The sequence below is a fragment of the Ischnura elegans genome, chromosome 1 (assembly GCF_921293095.1).
Source record: "Ischnura elegans chromosome 1, ioIscEleg1.1, whole genome shotgun sequence".
NCBI classification, from domain to species: domain Eukaryota; kingdom Metazoa; phylum Arthropoda; class Insecta; order Odonata; family Coenagrionidae; genus Ischnura; species Ischnura elegans.
In genome coordinates, this window is record NC_060246.1 from 139,206,400 (window position 1) to 139,222,187 (window position 15,788).

General features: G+C 39.0%; 1 protein-coding gene across 1 annotated transcript in view; it reads right to left on the minus strand.

Moving 5' to 3' along the window:
• The window catches only part of LOC124170976 (otoferlin-like), a 34,664-nt gene that overhangs the window by 3,907 nt on the left and 14,969 nt on the right, over positions 1 to 15,788 (minus strand). The window contains exons 11-16 of the mRNA XM_046550075.1: positions 12,018 to 12,190; positions 8,769 to 8,902; positions 8,108 to 8,316; positions 7,220 to 7,503; positions 3,432 to 3,631; positions 2,472 to 2,572 (exon numbers count right to left, since the gene is read on the minus strand). Coding sequence (XP_046406031.1) covers positions 2,472 to 2,572; positions 3,432 to 3,631; positions 7,220 to 7,503; positions 8,108 to 8,316; positions 8,769 to 8,902; positions 12,018 to 12,190 — 1,101 coding nt within the window. The remainder of the gene's footprint in view (positions 1 to 2,471; positions 2,573 to 3,431; positions 3,632 to 7,219; positions 7,504 to 8,107; positions 8,317 to 8,768; positions 8,903 to 12,017; positions 12,191 to 15,788) is intronic.

Genomic DNA, 15,788 nt, shown 5'->3' on the forward strand with positions numbered 1-15,788 from the left:
ACATGCGATGCTTCTTTTATGAACCCATTTATCGTTCCTGCGTGTATAATAGCAAACCGTCCTCCTCGGCAAGTGGAGGCCAAGCCCAGTACTTACAATTAGTCCAGCAAGGAAGCTTGACGCGGATTTTCTAATTGTTTGTTTCGCATACTAATGTTCACTACTTGTCCAACATTAATCCAACTTTCACCTGTGAATATACTCGTCCTGTGTTCGCGACGATATTTTTTTAGCTGCCTTAAATAATTAATTGTGCCACCAACGAATAATATCATCCCTTTCGATAAGGATGCTTCTTTTCCGCCTGCGTTCGTACACGAAGCCTATGTCCAAAAGAAGACGATATAGTGTTGTCCTTTTGAAATCTGGGAGAATACTATCCATATTTACCGAGTTTTAGATGGATTTTAAAGTCGGAGGAATATTTTTCACGAAGGATTCATGTACCTTCCTTCTAATTCCCGATCTCACAAAATCGTCGAAAATCACTGCTCTCGAATTTTTGTAAGGCTGTCTAATTTCTTTAGTTTTTGAAGGAGTTACCAATGGACCACGGGAGCTTTCCTTTCTCACTTTGTAAACAGTGGACTCCGAGCACCCAGTAGCCTTCGAAGCTTCTCGGCAGGCCTCACTAATGCTGAGAGATTTCCTTAAATACGAGAAGACTTTGAGCACCTACTGTCTTTCATGGATTATGAGCTTCTCACCTTTTCTCCTCTTCTTTGTATCGGACATATTGATTGGGCGTGTTACAGCAGAGATAAGTGTAAAACACACTTCACAATTCTCAAATTCAGCAGACTACACAACACTTGTTCACTCCAAAAAAAAATGCAATGACAAACTGAACGCCTTCGTAAATTCTTCCCCCGGCCCCTTCGGCTGGGGTCGATTTTGGTACAGGTTTTCTGGTACCCTATGAAAGGAACTCAGAAAAAAAACCCAAGCCCCCTTTTGTAAAAGGCGTGCACTGGATGAGAAAAAACCCAAGCCCCCTTTTGTAAAAGGCATGCACTGGAAGGCGTAGTGTTTCGCACAGATTATGAGATATTTTCTTTCTTGGCTTATGCAGTGGGACCGAAACACCCAAGGCGAAAGCGTCTTATTTCCAAGCCGCTTGCTTACTTTCGTGTATCAATGTATTCAGATAAAAACAATGCTTTTACGATGTATGAGTATTCTCTGTTTAGGATATCAAACAAATAGATAAATACATTTCATAGTATACATTAACAAAACACTCCTTTTCCGCCCGAGAATTTTCCCTCTGCGCGCAGGAAAAAGCAAGAAGCCCGCCCCGGCGGCGCCGTAATATTTTTTCTTAAGATCAAAACCTTGTAACTCGCTTCAGAATTGATGTAGGTTAATGATTTTTTCACCAAAAATAACTTTGTAGTTATTTTTACATTTGATACGCAGCATATAGGGACCTACGACGTAAGAAACGTAAGTTAGTAAGCGACTACTTTTTACCTTGCAAAAATCAAAATTTTCTTGTCCTAAAGGGTGTTACGTCGGCATAACAACATTTGAACACATAATTTGTACAATTAGTGAAGACCTTCAAAGAGAAAATAGTGTGAAGAATTTTGTGCAGAAGATTCAATTCAATACAGACAACGGTCAGGCAGAAATTGCGAGAAGAAGATGAAGTAAAAAAATACATGTTCCTGACGGAAATTTAAGGAAATGTTTTTTATAGCTTTTGTTATAATTTTTATCGAAAAACTATTGGCCCCAATGAATGCAGCATCTCTTTCTACATGAGAATGCAATTTTTAATCAGTGCATAACGCAACATTAATTTTTGTGCTGTTATTGACAACACCGCGCTCCTGGCCATGGGAAACGATTCTCCATAAGAGCCCATACTGTCAACTAAATGTGGAACGCTCTATAGCAATGGTCATACTGAATGCAGAACTGTTGAGAGTTTGTCTTATCAGCCATTTGAAACCCCCTCCAATCCTCTGGTCAAAGAGATGTCTCTATGAGAATCCCCATTTAGTATACCTCAAGCAGCCATCTTTGACTTACAGGGAGAGTTCTATGACATCCCAAGGCTAACTGTGAGAGGCAGTTTTTTCAGACTTACAGGGAACCTGTGCATTAAGTGGTTAAGTGGTCCCTATGGGTTTTAGAGGACTTATCCTCATTCTAACGACAGGTAGTGTTAGATATTCCCTCCCCTTCAGAAACCCTTGGAATTCGGCTGGCATAAGTTAAATTTCATGATTTTATGGTCATGATATTATTTTAACTAATTATATTGTTTTTTCCCTCTCAACTATTTTCAAGTTTATTTTATACAAAATTCAATTATTTTCATCTTACTTGTTGCAACAAATCACTGTGGCAACTCCAGTAATATGATCCTTACACTTTCATCTTTGCAAGTGTTTGGCTAAATTTCCTTGTGAATCAATGGCTATGAAAAATTATAGTTATGTAATTGAAAAAAGTGAATTTACTTGGGTTCAGGCATAGCATCTGGCCCCTCTCTTCCTCTTCCTGCTGGACTCGCATTGGCTTCACCATCAGTCATCATCTGTAGTTCTGCTTCAATTTTTCCCTACAAATGATGTTATGACTATGAACAATAGTTTGGATACTAAGGTCAGTGGTGAAAAGTAATATGGTCTTTAGATTTGAGATGAAAAATGATATGACCTGTGAGAAGGAGAGTATTATCCTTTTTACATTTTTTTTGTTCCCTATTATATAAATATGTTGTCCCAATATGTATGGTCCTTTACTCCAATTGAAAAGTATGGAATGATACATATTACAATTGGAATCTTATTTTAATGAAAAGATTGCCCATATGGTTCTCCCTTAGGGTGTTGACCAAAAAGAGAAGTAGATGTCTTTCGAAAACTTGTTTCATCCTCCATCCTTTCCTCTTAAGTTACCAAAACTCTTGGGGGGCAAATGCCAAGGTAGTTTAATAGGTTGACCACCTGGTGCAAATGTGTGGGATAGTTGAGTCCTGTTTGAGGCTAATGATTTTTCCTCAGTGAAATTTTCATGCTTTGCATCCCTTCTCCTCCACCACTCCTTTCCCACCCCCTTCTTCTCCAACTTTTGAGTACCATATTTTGTGAGTTGTGTGAATATGTGCTTCATTTATGTGTTTCTGTTGCAAAGTTACATTTGTTTGCAATCTTAGCTCTTGTTGTGCGACTAGTGAGGTCTGAAGAAACTGCAAATATTGAGGTATTCAAACAGTCAATTGTTAACAAAGACAAGTTAAGCTATGGAAAATAGTACCTTCATTAGGGATTATCAACATATCTCTTTTTATTGCACATATTTATGGAAGTGTTGGCAAGAATACATAAATTCTTCTTAATTATGTTGCTGTGATCATTGCAATTTGCCTTTCTGCTGTGATGATTATTTTCATTAATCAATAAAAATTATTAGCTTACTGTTAAAACAAATAGGCTGCTATCATTTTTTCCATTTTGGCCAGTTCTTACTTCTGATTTTCCTACAGGCCACCATCCTTTCAAATGACGTATTTTGAACAAGTCTACTTTCTTTCCGTCTTCCTCCAACATGGATGGTTTACATTCTTTAGCAGTCTTTGCTCCAATGGGGCAACTTGTGAGGTCTAAGGAAACTGCACCTATTGAGGCATTCAAAGTTTATTAAATTGTATGAATTCATAACGTTCATGGTGAAACAAAACTCAGTACTATTCCACCAACTCCTATTTTAACAGTCTACTAGTTTTGACGTTTATACCGTCATTATCAAGACTAACAGCAATAGCGTACAATGTCCATCCTTATATACCCAACAATAGTGTCAGGGAAGGAGGGGGGGGGGAACTAAAAGAGGAGGAGGGAGTGGTTGGGCATTGTTGGTTGAATTGGATGGTCAAAACACAAAGTATAAAACCTGGGGGGGGGGGGGGGGGGGGGAGTGGCAGATAGAAGGTCAGGTGGTAACGAGGTTAATTGGAAGGGAAGGAAGAGGATTGTCAAGGAAGAAGTCAGATTTTAAAACAGTAGATAAAAAATTAGAACATTTGAATACAGTCATATCATTTAAAATTTTGGTGTTACGTGCAAGAGTGCATTTGGTGATTTCTAAAATATCCAGTTTTACACTTTTGTCCTGTACATGTAAAATTTTAATATTGAAATCACTGTTGTGGCCGGATTCGGACTGGTGCTTAGAAAAATGGGATTTGGAGTCTTTCAAACGAGCACTTCTTTTGTGTTCATCTACACGAGTTTTAAATTTGCAGCCCGTTTGACCGACGTACACACCATTGCACTCATCACATGTCAGGACATAGACACCACTTTTTTCTTCAGGATGCACTTTGTCCTCAGAGTTAAAAATCACTTTACCTAGGGAGGTTGGGGAGTCTCAGCCTTGCCTCACTGAGGCATTCCCCTGCCCTACCCATTCCCCGACTGAGGCATTCCAGTCCCGCATAACTACCAGATTTTTCTTACCCGGGGTGTCTCTTATTATTTCCTCAAGCTGTTCATACACTTCATCTTTTTCTTCCTCCATATTATTGCTAGTGGGCATGTAAACTCGAATCACCATAAGGTTGGTGGGCCACGCCTCAATTTCTACCACCAGAATCCTATCGCTTACCTGTTCTATACCTACCATACGCTTACCCATCTTCCTGTTTAGTACCCCTTGCTGGCTTTCCTCCCCACCACAATATATAATTCTATAACCATCACTCCAATAGTCCCCCCATCCCTCCACCTCACCTTGCATAATCCTAAGATATCTATCCTCCCTTTATCCATTTCCCTTCTGATATTTTCTAACTTCCCTGCCCTCATCATTGTCCTCACATTCCACTTCCATATATTTATAGCTGACTTCTTCTTCTCCATCTTCTTGATCTCCTTTTCTTCTTTCTCCATTGTTGGTGATGATGATAAATCTTTGCTAGGATTTCCCATGTTGATGACCCCGAGGACCTTGGCAACCTCGCTGCCGTGACCACCACCAACCCTTTGTTGATGGGTCCCTGTAGATGAGATTCTGAGGCTCATTTGGTTGTACTCCACGTTTTCAGGGAAGAGGTAGTAGGTAGGGTTTCCCACGTCCATTCCAATAATATTTTTTTATGTGACAACATCACGTGGACTACCTTTCGCCCGTGGCCAAGCCTTTCTACCTCGACAAGGTTGTTGCCCAAGGGAAAGGACTTTTCATTAAATCGCAAAAAATAGATATCGTCATTTAAAAATCTAAAAGCATGAAACACGTATGTACTCCAGGAATAATAATCTTTTGATTTAGGAATCTAAAAAATAGGAAACCATCCTATTGTGATGCAACTAACCTGAAATTGCCAAAAACCATGGAGAGAATTGCATTTCTAACATTATTGTTCTGGCATAAGGCCATAAATTTGCTTCGTGGTGTGCGTGGGAGGTATGCAGGTTGCCTATACTGATAGGATATTTTGTTGTTATAAATTTCATTAGGTTGGCTAAATAATTCATCTGCATAAGGCTGACAGTTATATCCATCATTGATTATTGGAAGATACATACTATGAAATATACTATATTGAAAGATATAGTGCCAGATGATAGATGATCCTGGGCTAGTGGTCTCTCTAGCAGATGCGTGGTAGGTAGTTGATATAAAGGAAAACATTTTGAGGAGAGTAAACCACCGAAGTCTCCTCCCCCATGGCTGTGTGCGTAAAACTCAGGGTTTTTGAAATTTTCATGAATGTTTGGGGGGTCCAAAAGAAGTCTTATTTGGAAATTAGCTTGTAATGCTGAAGGGATTCCTGAGATATGAGCATTTTAATTCTCATTTTTACCTTACAGGATTGGTCAGGGGGTTTGATCTTAACGCATGGATAAACAAAAGCTGTGCATTAGGGCGGATCGGAAAAATTGATTTTTTCAAATCTATCAGGCCCAATGAAAAAAGTTGTGGGACTGTTCAAAAATAAGGCCTGTAAAATTTTAAGACCTCTAGGTGAACCCCTGACCCTCGCTCAAATGCCACTTAGGGGGGGAGGGTAAAAAAGTGGAAAATTAAACATTTTATGGCCATTCCCTAAAGATTTTGCTGGATTACATTTCTACAGGAAAAAATTTCAAGCATTTTGAAGTATCTCCGAGCGTCAAGACTCAAAATGCCAAATTTGAGTGTGCATCCGCAAAGAAAATATTCCAATTCCCACGCAGAATCGTGGATGGAAGAGCGGCAGGCTGCTCCTATCCCCTTCCCGCTTGCCTCTCCCCCTCCCACGCCCCTAATAGAGTAAAATTCATCCTGCATGTGCTTTAAGGAAGGCACTCATCTTTGATAATAATATAAATCGGCGGATGGTAGAAGGTAAAAAAGAATTCGTAGTGTGACGACTTGTCCCTTTTTTGGCGTCTCGTCGGCATTAAACTAATCGATGTTTATTTCACATGTTCTCTTTATTTATACGAATTTGTGATAATTTCATGTTGGCAATTGATGATTGATTTTAAGCATGGCTTGCTCATAAAATTTCTGGTTCCCTTCTGCTACTCTCATCGAATGATTATCCCAAAATTTCTTGAGCATTTATTATTTTTAAGAAACCTATGATAAACATGCATTGTAACAATTATACATGCATATATGGGTGGTAAAAATATATTCCTCCCTTTCTCTGGGATAAAGCCTTGTGTTGTGATAGGTTTCATCATCCACAGATCTAGTTTGGTCAAGCCTATTTTCAGGTGTAGCATGCAGGCCTAGAGGTGGCCCTGCAGAGGTAATCATTTAAGTGTCCACCTGATCTTCATAGTTCAAACACTGGATTGGACCAACAATTTGGGAGTAGTACTAGAATACCTCGCATACTGCAGAACGAAATAAAACTTATAACCTGTTACATGAGCTTCCGCTATTCATGACTTCGTGTTAGACTGGAAAACACATCACATTTTGAACAAATATTTAAATCATTAATTACTCAGGAACAATTAGGGCTTTCAAAGTATGTATTCCTCAAAAAATTCTTCTAGGATAATCTCTGAAGCCCCTTCCCTCTTGAGATTTCTTGACTTGAAGTCTTTGTGAAACTGTATTCCAATGATATCTAAGTACTCTCTTGGCAAATAATTATCCCACTTGGACCTTTGGTTGTTTGTGCCATCCACCACTTGTACAGCTTTCGTTGTGTGTTTCTTAAAAGCTCATGTTTTAGTAAAATTACATCTTTTCTTTTACATACCAATAAAATCATCAGCAGTGAAACTGTCTTCGTCCCAAATTTGAAGCTTTAGGTGGCATGGGAGTTTTTTTGCCTTTTCTTGACCTTCAGAGGTGGTAATGAGGGACTGGAAGAACTTAACAGCTTTTTCTGTGGTTGTTTCTTGCGCAATCATTACCATACTTTTCTCTGCTTGTAGGTATAAAAGAGGGAAAACGAATCTCCAGTTAAAGTTTCCTTCACCTGTCAATGATCTGTAGTGAACATCTGTAACTTGTCCATCCATGTGTGGGTCATACAGCCACCTAGAAGGAAGGAATGAATATTTTTGTGTAAGACCATGAGATTAATTGCTAAGCGAATTAGAGTTATTTAAATCAATTAGAGTTATCAAGAATCTTGACAAAGCTCTTATAATACTCAATGCACAATTTGAAATAGTTTTAATCATCAATTGAATGTATGCATGAATACTCATGAATCTGAAGACACTGGAACATAGTTGGTATTTATTGCTAAGTACATCAAAAAATTCTTCCAAGGAGTCATAATGAATTGTAATGTGACATTAAAAGGATTGTATCCACTGACTGGAATTAGAAAAAGAAGCTTCCAAGGGGATTTTTTTTTTCAAAAAGTGTACATACTTGTACGATTATCATGATTCATTTATAACCAACTGAAATAAATACTCGCAAAGTTGGAAAAGCCGTTAATGAAAGGGGTTTGATTTCTCTTTCATTGCTAGACATTTCTCATTCCAATTAAATACAAGGCCACAGTTCTCTTGGATCTTTAAAATTATAGCAGTTATTATTATACATTATCATTGAAAATCATTGGAGTGTTAGAGTCAACCATAATTGACTTTAAACTATGTCAGATTCATTCTCAAGGAAGTTTACTTGCCCTTTAACATATATGTCAGATGATTGCTCATTAAATATGCTTGTATCTTGAAGCTCTACACTTGAAGTATTCCATATTATCACTCTTAGTTCATACGCTTCAGGCTTTCGTGGAGTAATGTCGACAGATGGGCCCAGAAAATGGTCCTCTGACTCATTCTCTACCTTTTTGGGCAAATGAAACATGTCTACCCACATCTCCAGCTTCCCCTGTGAAAAGTCTCCAGTTTATTTATTTTATATAATTACAAGGTAGAAATTTGGAATACAAGAGTGGTAATATATTTAACTTTATAAACAAGTAGTCATCTTCATCAGCCTCCAATCCTCGAATTGATACAATGCAGGTCTTGAAAAAAGTATAGTTTAATATAATAAAATAAAAATGGAATGCAAAAATATAGCTCATCAAAGTATTGAGCAATCAAAATCTGGCAATAATGTGTTTAATTATGGCTGAAGAATAATTTAAAATTCTCAATGTTCTTATCAATTTTCCTATTCTTTCTTCACAACAGCACAGTATTTCCAGAGTGATACAAAATTTTCTTTGTAGGGTAAAAAGTAGCATTTCATATTCCAAAAAAGACAATATTCTAGGCTCATTTACACTTGTGTTATGTAATGAGATGCTTTAGAGCATACGGTAAAAACTGTTATACCTGTGATATTCTTTCCTTCTTTGGGTGGTAAAGGGATCTAGTTTCGATGTGCTCTGGGACCAATGACAGTCCAGGTTTTCCATCCTTGGTGGTTATTTTATTCCATTGCTTTAATACCTCTAATGCCAACTTTTCTGTGGGTGGAAGGAGTTTAGTGCAAAGCATATTTTAGTAGTATTGCCTCTTGCTTAATGTAAAATAATTGGTAAATTGCTTCTTTCCATTTCAAACAGGGCATAAAGTGAGCGGCGTTTCAATATTCAGTCTGATAAAATTATTATTTTCTGACCAAAGTGGTTGATATTCATGGTATATTTGATGCTTCATTAAAAGATGTGCAGTTTTTTAATATTGTTCAAAGAATGGCTATGACATTATTATGTGTAACATTTCTTATCCTGCCGTGTGAATGGCGGTGAAATATACAAGAATTGCTGTAAGAAAAAATTTCCCTGGACCGGGAATCGAACCACGGACCTTTGGCTTTCTGGGTCACTGCGCAAACCACTTCGTTATCCAAGTTCTTTAATTCCCATGGCAACTATACCGAGGCTCATGGTACTAAAAAGGGTTAAGAAGTGGAATATGGAAAGGGTGAAAGAAATACAGGAAACTATAGGTGGTAAGTTTTCACTAGCAATATCAGAAGGAAAAGTGCAGGATGAAAACAGCACTGTGACATGGGAAAGAATAAAGAACGGTATGTTGAAAACAGCAATAGAAGAAGTAGGATATTATGAAGGAAGAAGACCAAAGAAAACATGGGTGACAGAAGGAATGTTAGCTAAAATGAAAGAGAGGAGGACATATAAGAATAAGACCGGAGAGTATGCTTGTGCTATGTACAGTAAATTATACAATGAGCTGAAAAGGGAAACACAGAAGGTGAAGGAGAAATGGTTATCAAGCGAATGTGAAGTTTTGGAAGAATTGGAGAGAAAAGCCCAATATGATTTAGTGTATAAGAAGGTAAAGGATATTACGGGTGAGGTGAAGAGAGGAAAAGCAAGAATTAGAGAGGTTGAAGATAAGGAAGGTAAAGTGATATGCGAACAAGTGGAAGTAAGAGAAAGATGGAAAGAATATGTAGATGAGATATATGCAACTGATGAAAAACCTGAAGCATTGCCTAAATAAAGTGAATGGGAGGCAGAGGACGGGTATAAAGGGTCATCAATACTGAAGTGTGAAATGCGGAAGGCAATAAAGAAAATGAAATATAGGAAGGCTACTGGAGTGGATGAGCTTCCAATAGAATGTTTCAAATGTTTAACAGAAGAGGGATTGAATGATATAGTGGATTTGTGCTACAAAGTACATATATAATACTGGGAAATGGCCAGAAGACATCTTAAAGATTGTGACGATACCAATTCCAAAAAAGGCTGGACAAAAAAATGTACTGCATATAGAACGATCAGCTTTATTTCACATGCTGCTAAAATCCTGTTAAGAGTGCTAAATCGAAGGTTAAAAAGTATAATGGAAGAAAATGCTGGCGAGGAGCAGTTTGGATTCAGCTAGGAAGACGACTGAGAGATGCCATAGGACTACTGAGGATGGTTGGTGAGAGATATATGGAAAGAGGAAAAGGAATAAGTCTGTGTTTTATAGACTTGGAAAAGGCTTTCAATAGGATAAATTGGAAGAAACTGATGGAAATTATGAAGATGAAGAAAGCAGACTGGAAGGAAAGAAGACTACTAATTGTAAGTGAATTGTATTTGGGACAAAAGGCAGCAGTGAAAGTGAATAAAAACATGACTGAATGGTTGGAGCTAGGTAGAGGGGTTAGGCAAGGATGTTGTTTGTCACCAACTCTGTTCAATATGTATGTTGAAGACATGATAAGTGTGACATTGGATGAAAGAGAAGAGGGAATAAGTATTGGTGGAATAAAAATAAGATGCATTAGATTTGCTGATGATATGGTGGTTTTAGCCGAGGACACAGAGTCATTGCAGATATTGGTACATAACAGGGTTGGAGGAAGGAATGGAAACATATGGATTGAAAATAAACGTTAAGAAGACTAAAGTGATAAAAGTGAGAAATTTAGATGGTATGAGGGTGAAGACAAAAGAAGGTGAAGTACAGAATGTGAGAACCTACAGCTACTTGGGAACTTTGATAACTGGGGACTGGAAAAGTATAGGAGAAACAAAAATAAGGATAGGAATGGCGAAAGACGTTTTCAAGAAGAAAAAAATGTGTAACAAGGCACTGGAATTAAAATTGAGGAAGAGATAGATGAAATTATATGGAGTGGAGTGTGTTTATGTATGGATCTGAGATTTGGAAGATGGGGAAGAGAGACAGGGACAGGATTGAGGCGTTTGAGATGTGGATTTGGAGGAAGATGGAGGGAATACAGTGAACAGATCGAGTTAGGAACGAGCAAGTGTTAAATAGGATAGATGAGAAAAGAACGTTGATGGACAAAATAAATCAAAGGAAGGGTAACTGGCTGGGACATTTGATGAGAGAGTATGGAATTTTGAAAGTAGCTTTGGAGAGAACGGTGGAAGGGACCAGAAGAAGGGGAAGGAGAAGGCTGAAGTTTATTGAAACAAAAATTGGAAGATATGGAGACTTCAAGGAGATGGCTGGAGACAGGAGAGAATGGACACAGTATTGGCACGGGGGACCTGCCGATGGGCAGAACACCACAGGATAATGATGACATGGTACTAGGTGTTAGTCCCTCACGGTTCATCAAGGATGGCAATGTGAAGGAGAAAGGACTTCCAAGAAGCAACAACTGGTTGAGAGCCTCAAATCTGCATTAAAGCCACGCAAAGCGGTACGTGTAATATTTCTAATCCTGCCGCGTGAACGGCAGTGAAATATACAAGAATTGCCATGAGAAAAATTTCCCCTGGACCGGGGATCAAACCACGGACCTTTGGCTATCCGAGCCACTGCGCAGACCACTACGCTATCCAGATTCTTCAATTCCCTACTATTACGTTGTTTATGAGATTATTATGTTGTTATGAGGAAAAGTGATAATCTTTATAAGGTATAACTTTTGAGAGCTTTAGCATTCTTGTTGACCCAATCATATTACATATATGTATCTACTATGAAGTACAGAGCACCCATTATGGAGAATTTTAGGTAAGAGACATGTTTTTATCAGCTACACATTTTAATTTTACACAAATTCAGAGTTGACTGTGTATGGTATAATAAATCTGCTGTAGGAAGTCTATTGCTTATTATGTACTCAAAGGGAGATGTTATCACCTTTCTGATGTCCTCTTGAGTCTGAAGAGTTAATATTATCGCTATAAAATATTGAATCTCCAATTTGGATATGATTACTTTTGTAGATTGGTGCAGGTAAAAGATAATGTTTGCAGAGGTTCTTTAAAATACTACTAGGCTTTTCTGAGTCTCTCCAAGCGTTGTAACCAGAACTGTAGAAAAATTATGGAATCAGTAAGGTGAAACATAATTTGGAATAATGGTAATTTTTAATCGTAAAATGAACAAATATAATGCTGTATTACTTAACTATTTAATGGTATGGTACAAACAGATGATTTAAAATATTCTACACTGAAAGGAAATTGCATGGAGTTCTTTTGTAGGACAATTGTTTGGATAATGTAGTAGTCTGCTGACAACAGTTTTAATGGTGAAAATTCAACTACATACACTAAATTTTAAGTGTGGCATATTATGCAACCAGATTTAGGGTATACTTTTTATTTACAATAGGGTGGTTTCCTATTATTTTTTTATTGCCTTAATCGAAAGATTATTACTCCTGGAGTACGTATTTCGCGCTTTTAGATTTTTAAATGACAACATCTATTTTTCGCGATTAAATGAAAAGTGAAAATTTTCAAGCGCGCGAAAACGCGACGCTTAAGTATGAATGTCGGGAAATGTCTCCGTACGTCGTATTTCTGGTTCCCCCTCCTGCCCGGTGAGGTGACCTTGAGGCGAGGCTTAGCTCTGATACGTCGCAGGATGCTAGCGGATAGCTGAGTACCTTGCTGAACGGTAGCGCTTGGCTTAAAAAAGGTTTATTAATACCTTATCAAACGAAGAAAACTTTCCGACATTAGCCAGTTTTAATAGGTGATTATTAAGACATGTTTCCCTGAGCTCTGTGCCTCATGCTTGCATTGGTAACCTCAGACGATGCATAACTCCTATCCTCTCGTGTAGAAACTAGGTCCCTGTGACGTCATGCGGAGTGGAATCGCATGGGCGCCAATCTGGCCTTTTTCAAATGAGGATAAAATTTGACCCTTGCCATTCGTCTAAACCGGTATTTCAAAAACCAAATAATTTGTGTATTATGAATACACTAATGGTGGGTAACGAATCGCAATCAATGCCTTTCGTTTTCTTTGATGAAGGAAACTACCCTATTGCTCTAGAACATAACATAATGAGGACGATGAAAAGCAATGTTAAATATTTTTTTAGAGTGAGTATCTTTACATGACCACTAGCAATTATAGGGAGGAAGAAGTAGATGAGGTGTATGAACAGTTCGAGGAAATAGTTAGAGACACACCGGGCAAGAAAAATCTGGTTGTGAGGGGAGACTGGAACGCTTCAGTCGGGGAAGGGAGGGATGGAAACGAAACAGGAGAATTTGGATTAGGAACTCGGAATGACAGGGGAGAAAGCAGCAGAATTTTGCAAGAGAAACAAGTTATTCATCACAAACACGTGGTTTAATCATCACAAAGGGCGAAGGTACACTTGGAAAAGTGCAGAGGATGTGGGGAGATATCAAATAGACTACATTATGGTATGACAGAGGTATAGGAATAGTGTTAAAAACTTGTGCAGCTTCCCAGCAGCAGATGCGGATTCAGACCACAACCTAGTACTTATGAAATGCGATGTAAGATTCAAAAGATTCATGAAAGGCAGGAGGGTGAGGAAATCGAATGTAGAAGCGCTGAAGGGGACTATGAGGAGAAAATATCAGGAACTTGTGGACATTGGTATATGGGAGATTGAAAGTACGAAGACTGTCAAAGAAAGATGAGATAATATTGAAACTGGAATAGCCAATGCGGCGGTTAAGTCAATTGGCTACGTTGGCAGCAGAAGGATAAAGAAGCCTTGGGTTACGGAGGCAATGGTAAAAGAAATGGAGGAAATAAGGAAGTGGAAGAACGTGGACACAGAGCAGGGCAAAAGAATGTATAGGGAACTAAATAATCGATTACGACGTGAAACTAAGAGGGTAAGGGAGGCTTGGTGGAAAAGACAGTGTGAGGAAATGGAAAAGTTCCAGAAGGATGGAGAAGTAGGCGTGTTGTACACCAAAGTTAAGTCGCTATAGGGCGGCAAAAGAGGACAAGCCATGCCTAAAATTAAGGCTAAAGATGAGAGGATGCAAACCGAGCGAGAAGAGGTACAGAGTAGATGGAAGGAATACGTGTAGGATCTGTATGACGGAAGAAACAGGACAGAGAGATTGAGCTTAGAGGAGGAAAGTTCAGTGGAGGAGGATAATCTTGGGCTGGGGATATTAGATTCGGAAATAGAGAGAGCACTTTGTGATATGAAGGCTAGGAAAGCAGTAGGCGTGGACAATATCTCGTGTGAGCTTCTGAAGAATCTAGGGAAGGATAGTAAGAAAAGGTTCTTCGAACTAGTGTGCAGGATGTATGAGGAGGGAATTTGGCCGAAGGATTTCGTGAAGACGGTTTTAATTCCGCTTCCAAAAAAGAAGAAAGCTGTGGAATGCGGAGATTATAGAACTATCAGCCTAATATCGCATGGGGCGAAAGTGGTGCTGAGGATATTGAACAGACGAATGGAGGCAAGGGCAAACGAGTATTTGGGTGAAGATCAATTTGGTTTCAGAAAAGGGAAGTCAACTCGTGATGCAATAGCAATATTGAGGTCCCTCATTTAGAGGAACCTAGAATATGACCAGGACGTATATGCCTGTTTCATGGATTTCGAGAGAGCATTTGATAGGGTGAACTGGGTTAAGTTAATGGATATTCTCAAGAAAATAGGTGTAGATTAGAGGGATAGACGACTGATTTGTAATCTTTATATGGCCCAGACTGTGCAAGTGAGGGTAGCGGACGGAGAATCTGGGTGGACAAGCATTGGCCGAGGTGTGAGGCAAGGCTGTCCTCTATAGCCGCTGCTGTTTAACTTATATGCTGAGGAGATGGAAAGAGAAGCGTGGGACGAGTTGGAAGCTGGAGTGAAAGTGGGAGGAATGATGTTGAAATCAGTAAGGTTCGCGGATGTTCAGGTGCTGATTAGCCAGTCAGCGAGGGGACTACAGGCTCTAGTGGATGCATTAGACGAATGGTGCAAGGAGTATGGGATGAGGATTAATCACAAGAAGACTAAGGTAATACTGTTTTGTAAAGTATCGCGAGCGAGGAATGTGAGACTCAAGATAAAAGTAGGTGGGGAAAAACTTGAACAGGTAGAGCAGTTTAACTATTTGGGCAGCACATTACAAGGAAAACGGACACAAAAGCAAGTAAATCTGGAAGTGAATTGCACTAGCAAAGGAGGCATTCATGAATAGGAAGGAGCTTCTGAGAGGATCGTTATGTAATAGTTTAAAGAATAGGTTAGTGAAGAGTTTGATCTGGAGTGTAGCTCTATACGGTGCGGAAACGTGGACACTGAGGAAAGAAGACGAGAGAAGATTGGAGGCATTCGAGTTGTGGGTATGGAGAAGAATGGAGAGGGTGAAATGGACGGAGAGGAAAAGGAACGACGAAGTGCTGGACATGGTGGGTGAGGAGAGGCAGCTTTTAGATGAGATACGGAGGAGACAGAAGGTATGGATGGAGTTAGTGCTTAGCGGTGAGGGGATGTTGAAAATGGTGTTAGAGGGTAGAATGTTAGGGAAACGAGGGAGGGGAAGGAAAAGAATAGGATTTTTAGATAGATTGAAAGGGGTTAGGCCTTACAATGAATTAAAGAAGGCAGTGCTGGGAGGAAAGGGAGGCTTCCAGATCACTTCTTGAACACTCCATGGAAACCTACCTTAATCGGTAGAAA